General features: G+C 32.4%; 1 protein-coding gene across 7 annotated transcripts in view; it reads left to right on the top strand.

The window, feature by feature from the left end:
* The window catches only part of LOC124949683 (serine-rich adhesin for platelets-like), a 68,420-nt gene that overhangs the window by 11,498 nt on the left and 36,922 nt on the right, over positions 1–20,000 (top strand). For 5 of the 7 annotated variants that reach the window (XM_047495234.1, XM_047495238.1, XM_047495236.1 and 2 more), the window contains one exon: positions 16,409–16,542. In XM_047495234.1, coding sequence (XP_047351190.1) covers positions 16,479–16,542 — 64 coding nt within the window. In that variant the 5' untranslated portion in view covers positions 16,409–16,478. Of the gene's footprint in view, positions 1–8,139; positions 8,161–16,402; positions 16,543–20,000 lie in introns of those variants that run through there. The other 2 variants (XM_047495235.1, XM_047495237.1) reach the window with 2 other exon arrangements.

Raw genomic sequence — 20,000 nt, 5'->3', positions numbered from 1 at the left:
CTCGATAAAATGACGTTTTATCGAAACGAACGAACCACGAAACTCTCTTTACAACATCGAATTCATTATATCCATACTTTTTGCTCCTGCCATTTACGTTATGATCTTCTTAAACGATGAGTTTATCGTAATTGATGATAATCATTCTCTCTTTCTCACTCTGTCTTTCTCTCTCTCTCTTTCTCTCTTTTTTTTTTTTTTCTTTTTTTTTTTTTTTAAGTCTAACGTCAATACCTTCGGGCCGATAGATTAAGCATGTTAATTATGTTAGTTGTGTATTTTACATTCATATTATTTGCACATCATTAAATATTCCGTTTGATATCAACGAATTTTCGCCCAAAACGATTTATATCCCTCTATTTAGATCGATATTTTTTTCTTCTTCTTTTCTTTTTTTTCCCCCTTTTTTTTCTTTTTTTTTTCTTTTTTTTTTCTTTTATTTTTTTCTATTTAGTGCGTTTGTTTATATCTTATTTTTTTCCTTTCCCTCTTTTCTTTTTTATTTATTTATTTCGTTTCTTCTTTCGCCTTTACCATCTGTAGATCTTTCGTGTCTTTTTTTAGTTTCTATTTATTGATTTATTTATTTATTAATTTATTAATTAATTAATTTATTTATTTTTCTTTTTTTTTTTCTTTTTTTTTTTTTTTTTTTTTTTTTTCATTTTATCTTTTTCGTCATGCTGTAGAAGCAAGTAATACGTGATTTATCTCGCGACGTTGTAAGATTGAAATATAACCGAGAAATCATGTAAGACTTTCAATGGAGAGAGTAAGGTTGATGGGGGTGGGCCATAGAGAAATGAAATAAATATATATGTATTTCTTTTGGCCGATATTATTTCGTGTATCGATTTATAAAAGTGCGTTGTTGGGCCACTCCCAATGGTGTCCCATCGTTGTCGCGTCGATGATGTCGTTATAGGTGCCTTCCTTTCATAGAAGTAAGTTCTGATCGAATCGATAGACCGTGTCGAGATATCGATTCGCGTCCGATCGAATCTTTTAGAAATCGGTACACGTTTCTCTTCTTTTCCTTTTTCTTATCTAAGAGAAAGAGAAAGAGAAAGAGAAAGAGAGAGAGAGAGAGAGAGAGAGAGAGAGAGGCCGAAGATGGTAATAAAAGGATATGTGTGAAAATGACTACGACATATTTTAAAGAATAAAAGAAAGAAGAAAGAAAATGCAATGAGAAATTAATTAAAATCTCATGAAATATAAAATAAGTATTAGAAAGTATCGTAGAAATCGATGTGAGAGAGAGAGAGAGAGAGAGACAAAGAGAGAGAAAGTGAACGAGCGATTTGATTTATGATCGATTAGAACGAAAATTAGAATCGAAAGGGTTAACGAAATCTTTGGGAAATATTCAGGATAATTTTCGCTCGATGGAAAATCGGAAATCTTTGAAGAATTTTTTGAACGGTATGTTCGTACGTGTTTGTCGTCGTCATGTGTGTGTGTGTGTGTGTGTGTGTGTGTGTGTGTGTGTGTGTGTGTGCAGGAAACAGCTCGGAAAGGTCAGAGGCGTATAAATGGTGATATGGGGGAACGGAAGAGCGTGAATTATTGATCGTACCTTATTCTCTCTCTCTCTCCCTCTCTCTTACACACACACACACACACACACACACACACACACACACACACACACATTTTCTCTCTCTCCCTCTCTTACATTCATACACACACACATACACACACATTCTCTCTCTCTCTCTCTCTCTCTCTCTCTCTCTCTCTCTCTCTCTCTCTCTCTCTCTCTCTCTCTTACTCTCTTTCTCGCTCTCTTACTCTCTAGTTTCCCTTCGTCCTGCGTTCGATCAGCCGCATTGGCGGATGCCGCAGGGTTCGATACGATCGATGGAATGAAGGAGAAGAAGAAGAAGAAGAAGTAGAAGGAGAAGAAGAAATTCGAGAAATTAGATAATACTTCTCTGCCTCTCTTTTTCTATCTATCTGTATATCTATTTATTTATCTATCTATTTATCTATCTATTTATCTATCCTATCCATCTATCTATTTATTGTCTACTATTATTTCCTATGCGCACTTTCATATATACATATTTATATTATTTTATTTTATTACGAAATACCATTTCGTACTTACATTATGTTCGAAGAAAAAAAAATCTTTGTCCTTTTTTGTCTCTTTTATTTCTCTCTCTCTCTCTCTCTCTCTCTCTCTCTCTTTTTTTTTTTTACTTTCCATCTCTGAATCAAGCCTTTTCGAAAGGGATTTTTCGAAGGTACCTACATACGTGCATACATACATGCATACATACATATATATGCATACATATATGCATGTAGACTTACGTATATACGAGAAAAAAAATTTTTGTATTTTGTGTTACCTTCCTTTGCGTTCCTCTTTTTTTCTTTTTCTTTTTTCCTTTGCTAAGGTAAAACAAAACGGATTGGAATATAAAATGAAGTGAAAAATAAGGGGAGACGACGAATGAGAAAGGATGTAGGATAATAACAAACAAACGTGCGCCCTCGTATGTATGTATGTGTGTGGGTGTGTGTGTGTGAATAGGTCAGAGACAGAGAAAAACTTTTAGATATATATATATATATATATATATATATATATATATATATATATATATATCTAAAAAAAGGAGAGGAAAAGAAATGGTCAATTGTCGATTTTTGTTACAATAATTCTTATTACATAAATTGTTTTTCACGTGACGTTAATTTGCCGTACGAAATATGTATTCAACGCCACGTTTGCTCTTTTTTTGTTATTAATTACGAGGAATTCTTTCTTTTTTGTTCTATTTTCCTCCTATACATACACACACACACACACACGCGCGCGCGCGCGCGCACATATATATGTATTTTTTTCTTTTCTTTTTTCTCTCCCATTACACAATTAGGATTAGATAATCTATCAGAACGTAGGCAATCCATATCAAAGCGATTGGTTACGCTAACGCAACCATTGATATTAATCCGATCGAATTTACTTTGCCGAATCTAATTTGATTTTCATATTATCGATCGCGAATCGTCTTATTCCCTGAAAAGGAAGAAAATAAGAATAAAAAAGAAAACAAGAAGAGGGAAAAAAACATTTCTAAGATTCTTAAGTGATAAAAAAAAAAGCTGACTAATACGCACGTACATCATTATGATTAATCAAGAAATCTCAATTGCATTTATTTTTCCATAAGAATGTGAACTCTCCTCATTTCTCTCTCTCTCTCTCTCTCTCTCTCTCTCTCTTTTATCCTATCTAAACTTATTAACCCGATAATTGACATCGTTTGAAACATATTTATAATCTCTGAAAATTATCGTTATTAACGATATACACTCGAATGATTTATTTTATAAAATAATAAAATTTACTTTAAACATTTTAATTTTTAACAAATAATATTTGACTCGACGAGTAAATATAAATTTATTATTACGCAAGTACAGGGAAAAGATTATAATTAATAAATTGGAATCAATTGTTATTTAAATTAATATGCGATTTAAATCGAAACGATACGATAATATTTAAATCATAAAGATTAGATCGCAAAATCGATAAAGGAAAGGATAGGTGAGAGGGGTAGGAGGGATAGGAGGGTGGAGAGAAGGGAAGAAAGAAAGAAAGAAAGAAAGGAAAGGAAAGAAGAGAGAGAGAGAGAGAGAATGATCGTTATGAAATCATGAGACGAATGGAATGAAGAGGGAGAATAAGAAAGAGGGGTGGGAGAGGGAGGATGGGGGGTAAAACCGAAGAGAGGATGTATATATACGCTGGGCAGCACTTTATACCGAAGTGCAACGCCCCGTTATAATCTCTTTCGTGATGCATGCGAGCTGCATCGCGAAACGAGCAACTACTACCACTAATACTAATACTACTACTATTACTATTCTTGTCTGGCCCCCTTTTGTATCGCCTTTTATACTATAGTTTCTCAAGTTTTTTATTCTATACCTTCGATAGATACTAATTCTTTCCTCCCTGTCCTTCGTATTTATTTATTTTTTTTTTTTTTTTTTTTTTTTTTTTTTTTTTTTTTTTTTTTTTACTTGTATTCTTTTCTTTTGAACTTTTTTAATTTTGTTTTTCTTTTCTTTTATTTTTTCTAAATCTTTCTCATAAGATTCGATCGATTCACATTTTTATATATTTACTATTTATAGTGGATACTTTAAACGTGAACATACAGAGTGAAATATTTTTATCGTAATATCTGATAATATGTGTGTGTGTGTGTGTGTCTATGTGTGTGTGTATGTTTGTATGTGTAAAAATATTTTGATAAAATAGAAATTGTTCATATTGGTATATAAAATATAAATTAATAGATATAAAAAGGAATTCGGATGAAAAAGATCTAAAAATAATTTAGAAAGGGGTTCTGCATTTCTTCTTTCTCTTTTTTCTTTTCTCTCTCTCTCTCTCTCTCTCTCTCAATCGTTATTATTTTCGTGGCTGAAAATAGATATAATGTATAGTAATAATATTATTAAGGGATCAAGAAAAATAATAATAATCTATATATAGCATAAGAATTTCTTATTACGACTATTAATACGCGTATTAACGTTAGAACATTAATAAACCATGAATGATAATAATTCTAATATATTAAGTTATAAAATATATATCTTAGAAAAAAAAAGAAGAACAAAAAAGAATTAACAAAAGAAAAAAGGGAGGAAAGTGGAATCGATTAAAAATTGAAATCACTTATTAAAAGTAAAAATGTTGAATAGAAAAAATTTATCAGACCGATCAATTTCGATCGATCGTTATTAATCTGTTACGTTAAATCTACGAAATTTTGTGTGAAATATTATGGGGGATAAAAAAAAAAAAAAAAAAAAAAAAAAAAAAGTCAAAATAATTCGTAAGGATATTTTCTCGACTGACAATAAAGTTTCTTCAATTTTTCTTAACAATTATATTATACTCACGATATCAACATAAATAATTATTTGTAATTCGTAATGCCGGAAACGTGATCTATAATATGTTCACGATCGTGCAAATGTGTTGTTATTTCCTTTTCAAGAGGTATATCTTTTTGAAAGTCCACCCTTTACGAGCATCATCGTGATTTATGCTTATCGAAAACTTAATACTATCGTATACATATATATATATATATATATATATATATATATATATATATATATATTTATATATAATGTCTACGTAAGAATGTACTTACATATTACATGTGTATGTATTTAGGTATGATGCAGTATGTTTACGTGACTCTATCCCTTCAGTACCTTTTCCAAATTCCGCTTGCACGTCGTAAATGTCAACGAATATGTATATCGGTATTAATCATCGCAACTAGAAGGCGAAGCGCATTAATCATGTTTTCACTATGTCGCATTCCTGCGACCTTGTCCGGTGACTGAAACCTTAGACCGGTACGTAGATAGATATATATATATATATATATATATATATATATATATATATATATATATACGTACATACTTACATATACATACATATGTACGATCGAATAATCATCGGAGCACGTTAGCAAATGGCAGGTGTGAAACTATCCTCGTGCGTATCGTTGAAATATTATTATAACCTGAAGATAACGATAATCCGTTTTTATATCATTTTGATTATCATTTTTCTGTTTAAATTATGGTGACGATATGACGAATGCTTTTTTATACCGTCTCACATTATTTTAGATTAAGGATATTAGATCCGACTGAGGAATAAATTAATGATCGTCAAAATTATTATTGGATACGTCGAATAATTAATTTTATCCTGACATTTATATACGTGCGTGCACACATACGTATACACACATATACGTAAAAAAAAAAAAAAATATCCCGATATTGTTCATTAATATTTCATTGACAGTGTAATATACATCGACGTTATCAATGTGAGATTTTTTTTTCCCCTTTATTATTTTCCCTTTTCTTTTTTCTCAATACTTTTTAAATAAAACAATTTTCGTTTTTTGAAAGCTAATAAACATTCATCAAGTATTTTTCTGATAAATATCTATGTACAATCGAGCATCAGCTGATCGTCGAAATTTGTCGATTAGATGTCGCTTAAATTATACTTTTTTTTTTTTTTATGAAACCATGCATGTACGTACATATATAATCTCACTAAAAACGATCGTTTTATCGATTCTGAAATGCTTCATCAACGTGTATATATCTACGGTCGCGAAGCGGAAAGCGCATAACGAATTATTGTGGATATAACATGTATGTATATATGTATGTATGTATGTGTGTGCGTGTATGTATGTGCGTATATGGAATATGTTATATGTGTATGTATGTGTTACATACGTGGCGTACTTTCGTTGCGTGACGAGGAAGCCTCGTTATGGCGAGAGCAACGCTTTGAAAGATAACATTTTGCCCTGACTGACTAGTAAGCAGAATATCCGTGCCATGTTTGTGACGATCACCGCGCGTCAAGAAAGAAAAACCTTTCCTTTCTTGCGAACTTAGCAAATTTTCTTAGACCATACTTTCCTTGGTTAAATGTCCTCAAACTTTATTTTTCCTCAACTGTTTTTTTTTCTCTTTTTATATACCACACACACACACACACACATATATATATATATATATGTATGTTTATAATTTTATATTTAACCATTTACTATCTATATATATTTTCATCCTTATTTTCATACTTTTTAATATATTCAACCTTAACCGTTACATTAGAGTTCAAATTTGAACCATTAAAGTGAAAAGGCAAATGCGAGAGAGAGAGAGAGAGAGAGAGAGAGAGAGAGAGAGGGAGGGAGAGAGATTAGACTCATTAAACGAATTGAACGTTGCCAACTGAATTTTGGTTAGTTTCCAAGATAACAAACGATAAACGATTTAATACGAAAATCCTTTTTAACAGAACATATATCGAAAGAATCGTTATACTTAAGTAATAGTAAAGTTAAATATTCGTTAAGTCCTTCTTTATCGAATCCATGAATGATGATCATGTCATTGGATTCGTTCTTTCAATGCCTTTTTCTTAATTTACCGATGTAAAAATCTCTTTTATCATCAATCATAATTTTACTTCTATTTCGTGATTAAAGAAAAATAATTATATCACGTTGAAATTATAACACGTACGTGTTTTATATCGTGTTTAATATACGAATTGTCAATTTAGTTTTTCTTTTTTCTTCTTCCTTTTTTATTTTTCTTTTTTCTTCCCCTCCGCCCCCCTCCTCCGCCTCCCCCTTCGATTAAATACGATAATTAAAATATCTTTGGATTAAGAAACGTGACGTATTATGAAAAGTCGTAAATAATTGAGGACTATTAAATAGCGAACGAAAATGATTTTTTTTTCGAACATTATAATGTTTTGATTTCGACTCGAATTCGATCGAGAGCTGCATCGAATTGCAATCGAGAGAATGCTTCGCGTGCATTGACATCGATAAAATTAACGATGTTTCGTAAGCTCTCTTCTTCTTCTTCTGTTTTGTTTTTTTTCCTTTTCTCTTTCGTTCTTTTCTTTCCTTTTCTTTTTTTTTTCTTTTTTTTTTTTTTTTTTTTTTTTTTTTTTTTTTTTTTTTAATGTTCCTAGACTGCAGACAGACGTCGACTTCGGTGCGATGATCCGAGGTAGACATCGACGATGGCTTCCATTCATGCCACGTTTGCACGTAAGGCTTCCTTTCCACGTCTATAAAACAAAGAGCCTCTCCTACGAGGTCTCTCGACGTGGCGTTTTGTTTAAAAATAGACGCTTCTTGATTCGCACTATCGCGCTCAAGCTTTCATGATGCTTCTTTAATGATGTATTTACCAAAGAGAGACGGAGACAGAGTCAGAATCAGAGAGAGGGAGAGAGAGGGAAGGAGAGTGAGAGAGAGAGATAAAAAGAGAAAGAAAGATAGATAACACTTTGATTACATTGATCGTAATCTCGTTTTCTTTCCTTAAAAAAGAAGAAAAGAAAGGAAAAAGAAAGAGATGTATCATTTATATTCGAAAAAAAAAAAAAAATAATAATGTGCAAGTATATTTATTTTGCACTTGGTAATCAAATTTAACAATAAATCGCGATGAAACGAAAGGGAAAAGTGAGAAATTAAATGGGATGGGATAGATGATGTAGGTGGGAGAGGGACAGAAGAAGAAGAGGAAGAAGAAGAAACGTGAATTTCTTTCTTTTTCTCTCTTTTTTCTACAGAAATTATTACGAATATTTCCTTCTAAATTAGATCACAAATTTTTCGTCTTAAAGACGATTAAAGTCACACGTTTAAAAGTTTAAGATCCTATTAATGATAGAAGAAATAATAATAGTCGTTCGTTGTTTCATTTTTTTTTTTTTTTTTTTTTTGTTATACTGTAACGTAACGCGGAATGATTGTCTATAAAGATACTTTTTACATAAGAAATTCGTACGAGAAAAAAGAGAACGAAATCGTGGATCCATAGGTAGACACGACTAATCCGAGAGAAACTTTCGTTCAATTGTATTTCTAGTGTCACCTTTGTTTTCCCCTCCTATCACTACTACCGTTACCAATATCCCCTCCTCTTCTTTCCCTTACCATCCACCACCCCTCTTTTCTCTCTCTCTCTCTCTCTCTCTCTCTCTCTCTCTCTCTCTCTTTCTTACGCTATTATCGATTCCTTGTTTACGAACAGTCCGTTTCAGCGCAGGACAACAAAGGCGCGTTCAATGCTAAAAGCGTTAACTGCATATGGTCTAACGACTTGTTTTGCAATGATCCAGTCAATATAAATATATATATATATATATATATATATATATATATATATATATATATATGTTTGTATGTATGTACGTATGTATTGTTTAATTGAATCATTTAATTTCTCTTTCGTCTCATTATTCTATGATGAAAATAAAAATGTTTCTCAGGAAAATGCAAAGCAATATGAAAGATTATGACTTTGTGAAAACGGAACGCATCGTATTTATCTAATCATTTAATGAGATCAAATAAAGCTAGGTTTGTGACCCAGCAGAGAAAAGAATCGTTGACCTTTCACCGAGATACAAAAAAAATTCGTATAATTTATTTGTCATGTTTCACGCCTGACATCGTAAATGTCGAATGTAATTCTTTTTTTTTCTTCTCGTTTTTCTTTTTCTTTATATATATATATATATATAATTGATTTTATATGATAATTATATGTAATAATTTTGAAGGAAGAAAATAGAAGAAGAGCCGTCATCCTCGAAAAAAGAAAATAAAAAAAGAAGATAAAAAAAAAAAAAAACAAAGTTAATGCAAAGTCAATCGAACGAGTCAATAATATTATCACAATTCACTCTTATATTTTTCTTATTAACGTTTTCAAGATAAAATTGATTTAAATTGATCGGCGAACGTATTAATAAAAATTCTTTCTCTACGAATACGCTTATACGTACACGTATCACCTATGTATGTACATACGTATCTATGTACATTAAATATCACCATTGATGGTAGCCATTAAAGTATCTTTGAGCGACGTTATCGAAGTACACACACACACACACACACACACATATATATATAGGTATGTAGGTATTGTGAGATTCTAGTTTTAAGAGAGAAAACAAATCGAACTTGTTCCAATTGATTTTTAAACTATTATTTCCATCAATTAAAGAGAAACGTGAAAAAGGATGAATGCCTTGTCGTTGAAAGTTCGAAATTCAAGGTGGACTAGAATTTCCACTTTTTTTTTTGTTCTTTTTGTTCTTTTTTTCTTTTTATGTTTTTTTTTTTTCTTTTTCACCTGCTGGAAATTCCTAGCCTTTACTTGGAGGGTGTAAAGCTAACCTGAATACGCCTAAGCTTCTATTTCCAGGTTCTCTCTCTCTCTCTCTCTCTCTCTCTCTCTCTCTCTCTCTCTCTCTTTTTCTTTTCCCGATATGCCTCTACTCATGGATATGACTTGCATGTATGTATCTTTTTGTGTGTATGTGGTTTTGCTCCTACGTTTACATAGAGAGAGAGACACACACCGTACCTATACAAGTTTAGTCGTTTACACACGTTCCACGAGTTCCGGCGCCATCGTCGGTGTGCAGCTCGATATTTTAAGTTCCACGAGCGCACTGCCCCGAAATCGTATACGGACGTATGTACATCGTGAAAGGTTCGTTTCGAAAATTGTATTTATTCGGTAGTTTGAAACCCCATCCTTCCCTCCGCCATTGCTCGATCCCTCACCATAAGAGTCTTCTTCATCCTATTTCTCATTCTATTGCGGTAAAAAAAAAAAAAAAAAAAAAAAGTCCTCGTTAAAATTCATCCGGCTTTCGTTAATATACATTCGTGCAATTCGTGTAAGTTCATCTATATAACTATAATTCCTTTAATAAATATTACATACAAATCTATATGTATCCTATAGCCGTGTATGTCCTCTTTTACCTATGATTGATCGAAGAAATATTTATTATTAACGATTAATACGTAATATCATCGATGATCATAATGATCGCAACGAATGGATGATTTCATCCTTTTTTCTTCTTTTTTATTTATTTATTTATTTTTTTTGTTTTTTTTTTTATTCTTTTTTTTTTTTACCTTTTTTTATTTTCTTTTCTGTTTACGAAATCTGTTAAATCAAATATTAAATGCAAGATGGGAAAAATAAATGTTCCTATCGTATATTAAAGAATTTATTATTTTTCGAGCCTAGTCGGATTATATTGCTATTTTTATTTATTTGTTTTTATTGTACTTTTTTTTAACTCTTCTTCTTTCTTTTTTTTTTTTTTTCTTTTTTTTTTTTTCCGATTGTAAAACTACAAGCCCGAGAAAGATTGGCAAGTTTTTTAGTATTTCCAAAAAAAAAAAGATAAAAAAAAAAAAAATAAAAAAAAGTTAGTTCAAAAAGTCGCGAGAAAAGATGATGGCCCGAGTATATTAATCTATGAAATCATTTGACAATTATTAATATTCTCGAATCAATGAAATTTATAATAAAAATTATTATCAATGAATGACGCACGTCGTCATCCGACGCGTTTAAAAAATAATTGATCTTCGAGTTGATCGTAAGAAAAAGAAAAACAATATGATAAAGAAAAGAAAACAAAAGTAGAGGAAGAATAAAAAGAAAGAAAATTCGATCAAAAAGATTCGTGTTCGTGAAAAAGAAAAAAGAAAAAGAGGGGGAAGAAGGGGGTTTGTATGGAGTGGGATGGAGAGGAGTGGTTGGGGAGGGGGAGTGGGGGCAGGAAAAAAAAAGTGTTGAGCTTGTTACCGACTTTGTAGATTTGTTTGCGATACGAGGATTTGGCTAGATTTTCGAAATCAAGCTTTTGCCTCTGCCAGATGCGAAAGATCAAAGCGGTTCGACACCAACATATATCCAGCTTTTTTGGTGGTCGTGTTGGAAGTATTACTGGAAGGCGTAGGTACCGCTCACGGACGAAAATTCGCGAATAAAACACGAATCGACAGTGATAGCAAGAGGCGCGGAGTCGGAGAGGAGAGGAAGCACTCTGAAAACGCGTTGGTACAAAAGTGAAACTGTGGCAAATCGTTCCTGTCTGCTCGGATTTCCTTTTAATTCTGACGCACGCGTACATATATATATATATATATATATATATATATATACATATATATATGTATATATATCTACGTATACCTTCCTATCTTTTCTCACACGTGTTTAAAAGTCAAAACGTGCATTATAAAACATCGTTCGCGCTTCTAATTTTCAATATCGTCAACTATATATATATATATATATATATATATATATTTCTAAGGAGCAATCCAACCCACGCGAAATATCGTCTGGAGATCGAAAGAAAATACTGAATTTTTTTTTGCTTCTTTTTTCTTTTCTTTCTTTCTTTCTTCCTTTTTTTTTTCCTTTTTTTCCCCAAGTAAATACCTTAGTAACATTTCCGCTATTTTTATTCGATTTTTTTTTTTTTCCTTTTAATTAATTCTCATTAATTCAAGATTAATTTACTATGTTAAAAATATAGATAAGTTTTTGGATTATTTAAAAAAAAAAAAAAAAAAAAAAAAAAAATCACGATGAATTTTTCTTCTTTTTCTTTTTTTTTTTTTTTCGATACTTTTTACTCTTTTATGTTTTTACGATTTAATAATCTGTACAAAATGGAATAAATAAAAGATAAAAATGAAACGTGTTAAAAGTCTTTAAAGTGTGATTAATATTAAATTGATTTTTAAATGTTCACATTAGGAAATTTTGACTAATCCTTTGTAAAGAATAATAAGAATATTTGATCGAAAAGTGTAGTGAAAACTAGCGACAAAAAAAGACACGTATTTTGTAGAAATAATATTGCGTAAACATGTATTTTGTACAATATTATTCAAAAGTAACATTTATATAACGAAAAAACAATAATCTTTCCTTCGTAGAATATTCCACAATCGTAAAACAGGATAACTCGTATATTTTTGTTTTTGTTGCTTTGGTATCGTCGTTCCTTATCTCGAAACAAGGAATTCCAACAATGAGCACAAACTATGTTTTCTACCCATATACTATCTCTTTTACTTTCTACGCTGATATATACATATCTACATATATACATATCTATGTGTACATAAATATCCTTTACATTGTCGTTAGTCGTTCCAATCGTTAGATACATATATCTCCTTCTCTATTCTTTTCTAAAAGAATATCTAATAAGAAAATTTTCTTTCTCGCAATTTTAATAGATTCCGCGCTTATATAGAGCCAAAAAAAAAAAAATAATTATTCATCGAGAACGATTTAATTTTTTCATTGTAAAAAAAAGAAAAAAAAAAGAAAAGAAAAAAATTGAAACAAAACGAAACGAAAAACTAAATAAATAAATTAATTAATAAATAATAAATAATAATAATAATAATAATAATAATAATAATAATGGCTATAGTCATTTTTTAATCGTCAGAATTCTAAAAAAAAAAAAAAAAAAAAAAAAAACCAAAAGAAACAAAAGAAATGAAAAAGGCACGTGCGCAAAATTCGTAGCGACCGACTTTTCTTTTTTTCTTCCTTTTCATTTTGTTTTTCTTTTCTTTTCTCTACCCTCCCCCCTCCCTCCCTCTCTCTCTCTCCCCCCGTTTCACACGTGCTCACGAGTTGCTCGCTACAAAAAAGGTTATCGCGAAGGCTGTGCTATCTATCTGTCTGTCTGTCTGTCTGTCTTTCTTTCTGTCTGTCTGCCTGTCTCTCTCTTCGTTCGCATAACCGAGTAACAGTACCGTGAGCTGGAGAGCCGCACGAAACTTACGAAGCCTTTCACATACACACACACACAACACACATATATATATACACACACACACACACGGATTCACGATGAAGTTATGTATGCTGGCTTTGAAAGAGGCTCGTGACTGCATCTACATACATAAATGCAGACACACACATAACCACACACACACACACATACACGCACACACATACACACACACACACACACAAATTCATCCATCCATACATTACATCCATATATATATATATGTATATACGTATGTGTGTGTGTGCGTGCTCTCTCTCTCTCTCTCTCTCTCTCTTTTTCTCTCTCTTTTTCTCTCTCTGTGTTGTGTGTGTTGATGTGTGCGTGGTTGGCGCGCGTGCGTTTATACACGCTCGCATACGCATCGTACACGCATACTGATGCGCAGATCAGAATGACGATATAGAGAGCCAGCCGTGGTTCGAGGTCCGTCGCGTAGGCCTTCTCTTCTCCTGCATCGCCCTCGAACCTCCTCCTCGTTGGTGTAGGAACGAACGGAGCAGTGATTCTCAACCGGATTTCGCATCACGAAAGTCGCTCACGCCGACGACTCGAGGATAAACAGTGATTCTCATTCGCCGTTGTATAAACGTTCGATCGGGGAACTAATATTTCTTTTTTTTTCCCATCCTTCCTTCCTTCCTTCCTTCTTTCTTTTTGTTTTTTTTATTTATTTATTTATTTATTTATTTATTTTCTTCCACCCTTCGTCTACGTTTATTACGAAATTCCATAGAAATATTAATAAAGAAAAGTTTTTCGTCGATGGACGATCGACTTTCTCGTTGTTCGATGATCGATAGATCGTCGGGGACTAATATGGGGGAGGGGTAGCGGGGAGTGGATGGATAGGGGATGGGTTAAAGGGCGAAGAGCGAAGAGATAAAAAAAAAAAAAAAAGAAAGAAAGAAAGAAGAATGAAAGAAATTAAAACAAGTAAAAGTCGACGGTACAATTAATTTTTTTTCAATGTACCTATCCAATTCCGAGCAAAATTTATATTTACTTTATATATCGTCGATCGAATTTTTGACAAGACGACGACGACGACGACGACGACGACGACGACGACGACGACGACGACGATCGGATCGGGCCATAGGCGGGGATGGGGTGAAGGTGGGGTGGGGCGATGGGGTGTTAGGAAAAAGAAGAAGAAGAAGGAAAAAAAAAGAAAAGAAGAAAAACAAAATGTTAAAGCAATTTCATCGACGTTAACGATTTTATCTAATATCTAATTCGTTGACATTTGATAAGATTCGTCGTTAACGTCTTCAATGTATATAATACAAGGCAATTATATAGCTTTGGACTTATGTATCATCTTGTATATTGTACTCTACGCACGAGTTCTATATTTATTTAAGATTAGTTTTTCCAGTTTTTTGGAAGATTCTCAACGAATGGTAACCAGTTACGAGGCAAGTTCGTGATTAACTACGTTTTCTTTTACGGGATATATATATATATATATATATATATATATATATATATATAATGTTGCAAACTCAGAAGAGTTAGACGTTAACGATTATTAACGTTCGCCTTCGTCGAACGTATAAATCTTAAATACGTATATATTGAACATATTTTCTATTCCTTAATTGGAAATATTCTTCTTTATCGTTTCAACAGCACAGAGAAAGGGAGAAAGAGAGAGAGAGAGAGAGAGAGAGAGAGAGAGAGAGAGAGAGAGAGAGAGAGAGAGAGAGAGAGAGAGAGAGAGAGAGACGGTACACATAGTGAGTATAAATCTTATATTATATATATATATATATATATATATATATATAAGATTTGGGATTTAAATTTTGACGTGGTTTAATGATGATTACTTACTTAACTCTCGACGAAACTTAACGCGTTGACATCCCATGTAGATAGGGTGAAGGGTGAAGGGGTTTAAGCTTATTAGTTCTCTGCATGAACGAGAATTTTTTCTTGAACTGTTTAAAAAGAAAAAAGAAAAATAAAAAAAAAGAAAAAGAAAAAAAAAAGAAAAATCAAATAGATTTTTTCACCTTAATCGCGATCAGGTTAAATGTCATTAATCGAGCACAGGTACGGAAATTGATGGCCGAAGCAATTGCGCCAACGGCGAACATTCTCATTGGCACGTTACGTTGCTTCGAAAACAGCCGTAGGCTCTCTCTCTCTCTCTCTCTCTCTCTCTCTCTCTCTCTTTCTCTCTCTGTCTGTCTCTCTGTCTGTCTTTCTGTCTCTCGGTGCAATTCGTGGCTTGGTTCAACGCCAAAGGCAACGCTCGCAACGAACGTTTTCTCTCATATTCTGTCTCCGTTCGCCTAACTACTTCTACTCTATACGCTATACTATACCTACATTATTCGATACGAAAGAGAGAAAGAGAGAAAGAGAGAAAAAGAGAGACTCTGAGAAAGAGAGCTTTAAGAGATTTAAATACCTACACGTCCAAGAGTTCCACGACCGTAGGAATTTTCTCTATTTCCTTGGTGTCTCCACGAAATTGAGAGTTCAATGTTTTTAGCATACATATATCCTCCAGGAGTGGGCTTTCTTTTTTCTCTCTTCTCTTTTCTTGTTCCTCTTCTTCGTTTATTTTTCTTTTTATTTTCTCCTTTTTTTTCTGGTTTTTTTTTTTTTTTTATCGATGAAATAAAATCATACATACACTAAAATCTAGATATGTGATCTGTGTACATTATGAATAATCAACATAAAATTTAAAACTTATATATGTATATATATATATATATATATATATATATATATATATAAATTTTCTTTTTTTTTTTTTTTGTATTCATTTGCTACGATATTAATATTAATTGTAATGAACTATAATAATGATTATGAGTTTCATATTGAAAGGAGTACGTTGTGGAAAAAAGAAAGCAAAAACATTAACGGATCGTGTTATTAGACTAGAATAACGGCGTAATACTTACATTAGTAGATCGGTTAGGTGATAGAACTAACGAGCTGACGACAAGATACATACAAACATATGTATATATATATATATATATATATACCGTTAGAAATAATTCCTTTTTTGTTATTCGCGGTGTCATTATCATTCGTTCCGAAACGAAAAATGTTCGAGTCGAATTTAAATCGATAATATTAATATACCATTGTCAATTATATTTTCAGAATGGTATAACGTCATCGTCGTCGTACGGATTCATCTAAATGGTGGCTCCGAGGGGAGCCGTGGAAAAGCATGAGGGAAAGAACACCCTCTGCGGACGACACCCCGAGAAGGGCCCCACCTGCTCCGCACAAAGGTAAGTCCCATTTTTTTTTTTTTTTTTGTTTTTTTCTTTTTATCTAATTATTCTCATTATATAATCAATTGTTATTCATTTTCGTGCATACACACGAAATTATATGTTGTCGAACGATACTTTAATTTGAGATATGAAAATTGTATTATGAATTGAATGAGAGGAAACGTTTAAAAATAATTCTTTTTTATTTTTCTTTTTCTTTTTCTTTTTTTTTTTTTTTGTTTTGTTTCTTTTTACGTTCAATAATTTTAAGCAAATGATATTTCGATGAATTCATTGTAATTGACCATTTCCAGTATGTACGCGTGATGTACGATAACGTTGTTAAAACTAACGATCGTATTCGTTCTTATCGCCGTTATTATCCACGAGCTCGAGAAACTTGCCATTTAATGTCTACTCCGTTCGAACGATCAGTACATACTGAAAATACTATTCGACATTCAAAGAACCGAAAATCTATAGATACGAGAAAAGACCTTGATGTTTACTTTCTCATGTTATTGTATCTCTCTCTCTCTCTCTCTCTCTCTCTCTTTCTCTCTCACTCTTTCTCTCTCTCTCACTCATACTCATTCTCTCTTTCTTTTTTCCTGTAATGATAACAACAGAGGGCAAGGTAATGATATTTTTTCGCAGAGTCATGTATTTGCGTATATACATGGATACGTAGAAATTAGTTGATCTATTTCTTTATGAAATTTTTGTTTCATTCATAAGTCTGCAGAAATATTTGATGCTTTCTCTCTCTCTCTCCCTCTCTCTCTCTCTCTCTCTCTCTCTCTCTCTCTCTCTCTCTCTTCGACTTTCTCTATCTTTTTTTCTATTTTTTTTTTTTTTTACTTCCGTTTGTCCTTTCGGCATATATGTATGTATGTATGTATGTATGTATGTATGTATGTATTCGTCAAAGCACATTGATAAATGCACGCAACCAACCACAAATCTCGTGTTATATGTATAAACTATGCTAATATACACAAATCGGCTTAGTACCGAGCTAGAATAACCAGAGATCCGAGTCGATCATTACTCGAAAGTTAAATTTACATCATGTATGTAAATTTTCGCCTCTGACATATATATATCATATATATATATATATATATATATATATATATATATATATATTATATATATATATATATCATATAAGTATATATCTTTATCGATACGATCGCACTCTGAGTAATCTTTAATCGAACTTTTTCGGTAGAAAATTTTTCCAATACGTCGAACCCGTATATAGTATTATATGATATCGTCGTGAGGTGCGTTATTCGATAGTGTGTGTTGTTGGTTCTGTATGATATGTCGCACGGACACGTCATCGTCAAACGATATATCCGTGACCAAGCATACAAACTTATTCGATGTATATTGTAAGGTGTGTAAAATGTGCGTGTATGTGAATCTGTAAGTTTGTGTGCGTTTATCTGCGTATATACCTGTGTGTAACTTGTGTGTAAGTGTGTAATAGGTGCTCCAACGTATATACATACAACGACGCCTCTCTCATTTTACGAAGAGGAAAGATGGCGTCCAGTGCGCCAGCTCCCATTTATCGAGTGGTGGCTCGTTCCACGCCTTCTCGTGAATATATATATATATATATATATATATATGTGTGTGTGTGTGTGTGTGTGTGTATTTTCTTGCCTCTTCATCCTTCTATAGTGTCGTCTTCTTTATATATATATATATAAAAAAGGTAATTTCGTTTTTTATTTTACGATCACCAATTCATATTTTTCATTTTTCATTTTTCATTTTTCATTTTTCATTTTTCATTTTTCATTTTTCATTTTTTTCCTTTTTTCCTTTTTCATTCTTCTTGTTTTATTTTAGTTTGTTTTCATTCGTCTATCCGTTCCGAGAAAATTTCCAGTTGAATATTCTCCGGTAGTTTGTATAAATATCGTTTTTATTACTTTAGAACGATATCAATTTAATCAAAGGCGATTTCACGTTCGTATGAAATTTTCAACGTACGTGGTTTAATGAACGTGCTTTTTGGAGTCGATGGATCACCGACCGACAAATTGATCATTCTCTCTCTCTCTCTATATATATATATATATCTCTCTTCTCTCTTTTTTCTTTCTCTCTCTCTCTCTCTCTCTTTTTCTCTTTCTTTCTGTTTCTCTTCCTTTCCCTTAGCGATTAAAGCTCTCGTGGAAAATACAAATCCCCCTTTAACAATATTTATTTCACGAAGTTTCCTTTTCTTTATTTCTTTCCAAGCGAGCCAACAAATGTGTACAATTAGAACAACCACACTTTTTCTGCTTTTCTATTTTTTTTCCGCCCCCTCTCTCTCTTTCTAGGGGATGTAGAAAGAGAGAGAGAGAGAGAGAGAGAGAGGGAGGGAGAGGAGGAGTGAGAGATTCATTTGTTTTTCTCTTTATTCAACAGAGCGTAATTATATCGCGTGACCTTTGCTCCCCAACGTATTCTACAGGTCGTAACTCTAGTTCGCGGTAAAAAATTACGAATCAACGTACGCGTACAGCATACGTATAAAACGTTTACTGTTTCATTAAATGAATGAGCAGAATTCGTTTGATTTGTTTGTTTTTTTTTTTTCTTTTTTTTTTTTTCTTTTTTCATACGCCCATCTTTTTATAACACTTTAGTCGTAAAGTTTATTTTACCATAAGTTTATTATCGAGAATAAGGGAAGAGAAGAAGTGAGAGTGAGGATGAGATTGTGAAGGTAAAGGTGGAAGGTGGTAGGAGGAGGTGGGAGGAGCTAAAGAAACAAAACAAAAATAAAAGAAAAAACAAAGCAGAAAAATGCAAAAAAAAAAGAAAAAAAAAATAATCGTCTCCTCGTAGATGAGGGATGATAGGAATCGAAAAAAGCCAAAGAGAGAATTTAGGTGATATTCTCACGAATATCAAGTTCGTCGCAGCAAAGGGAGAAAAAAAAACAAGAAAAAAAAAAAAAACAAAAAAAAGAAAAAAAAGAATAAAAAAGAAAGAAAAAGAAGAGGGGAGCCGAAGCTCTCCTTGTACTTTTAATCTCCACAAAAGGAAATCTTACTTTGTACACGTTGGTGGATGGAGGATACCCATCGTGGTTTTCGTCTTACGAAAAATACACTTCACCTGTTTTTTGTGAGCCATTAAAATAAAGATGAAGGGGACGAAAGAAAGAGAGAGAGAGAGAGAGAGAGAGAGAGGTAGAGAGTAAGAAAAAGTAAGAATAAGAGTAAAAGATACGCAATTTTTTTTTTTTTTTTTCTTTTTTTTTTTTTCCCTCTAATTCGCTACGTTCACAAAATTATTTTTTCATATACCCTTCTTTTTCTCTTTTATTTTATTTCTCTCTCTCTCTCTCCCTCACCCTCTCTCTCTCTCTCTCTTTTCTTTCCTGAAAGAAGATCTCTTCTCATTCGTTAAATTCTCACGGATTGCTTTTCTTCCTCGTTATATCGAAATTATCTCGTAAT

This window comes from Vespa velutina, chromosome 6 (genome assembly GCF_912470025.1).
Source record: "Vespa velutina chromosome 6, iVesVel2.1, whole genome shotgun sequence".
NCBI classification, from domain to species: Eukaryota; Metazoa; Arthropoda; class Insecta; order Hymenoptera; family Vespidae; genus Vespa; species Vespa velutina.
This window is presented reverse-complemented; position numbering and strand designations above follow the sequence as displayed.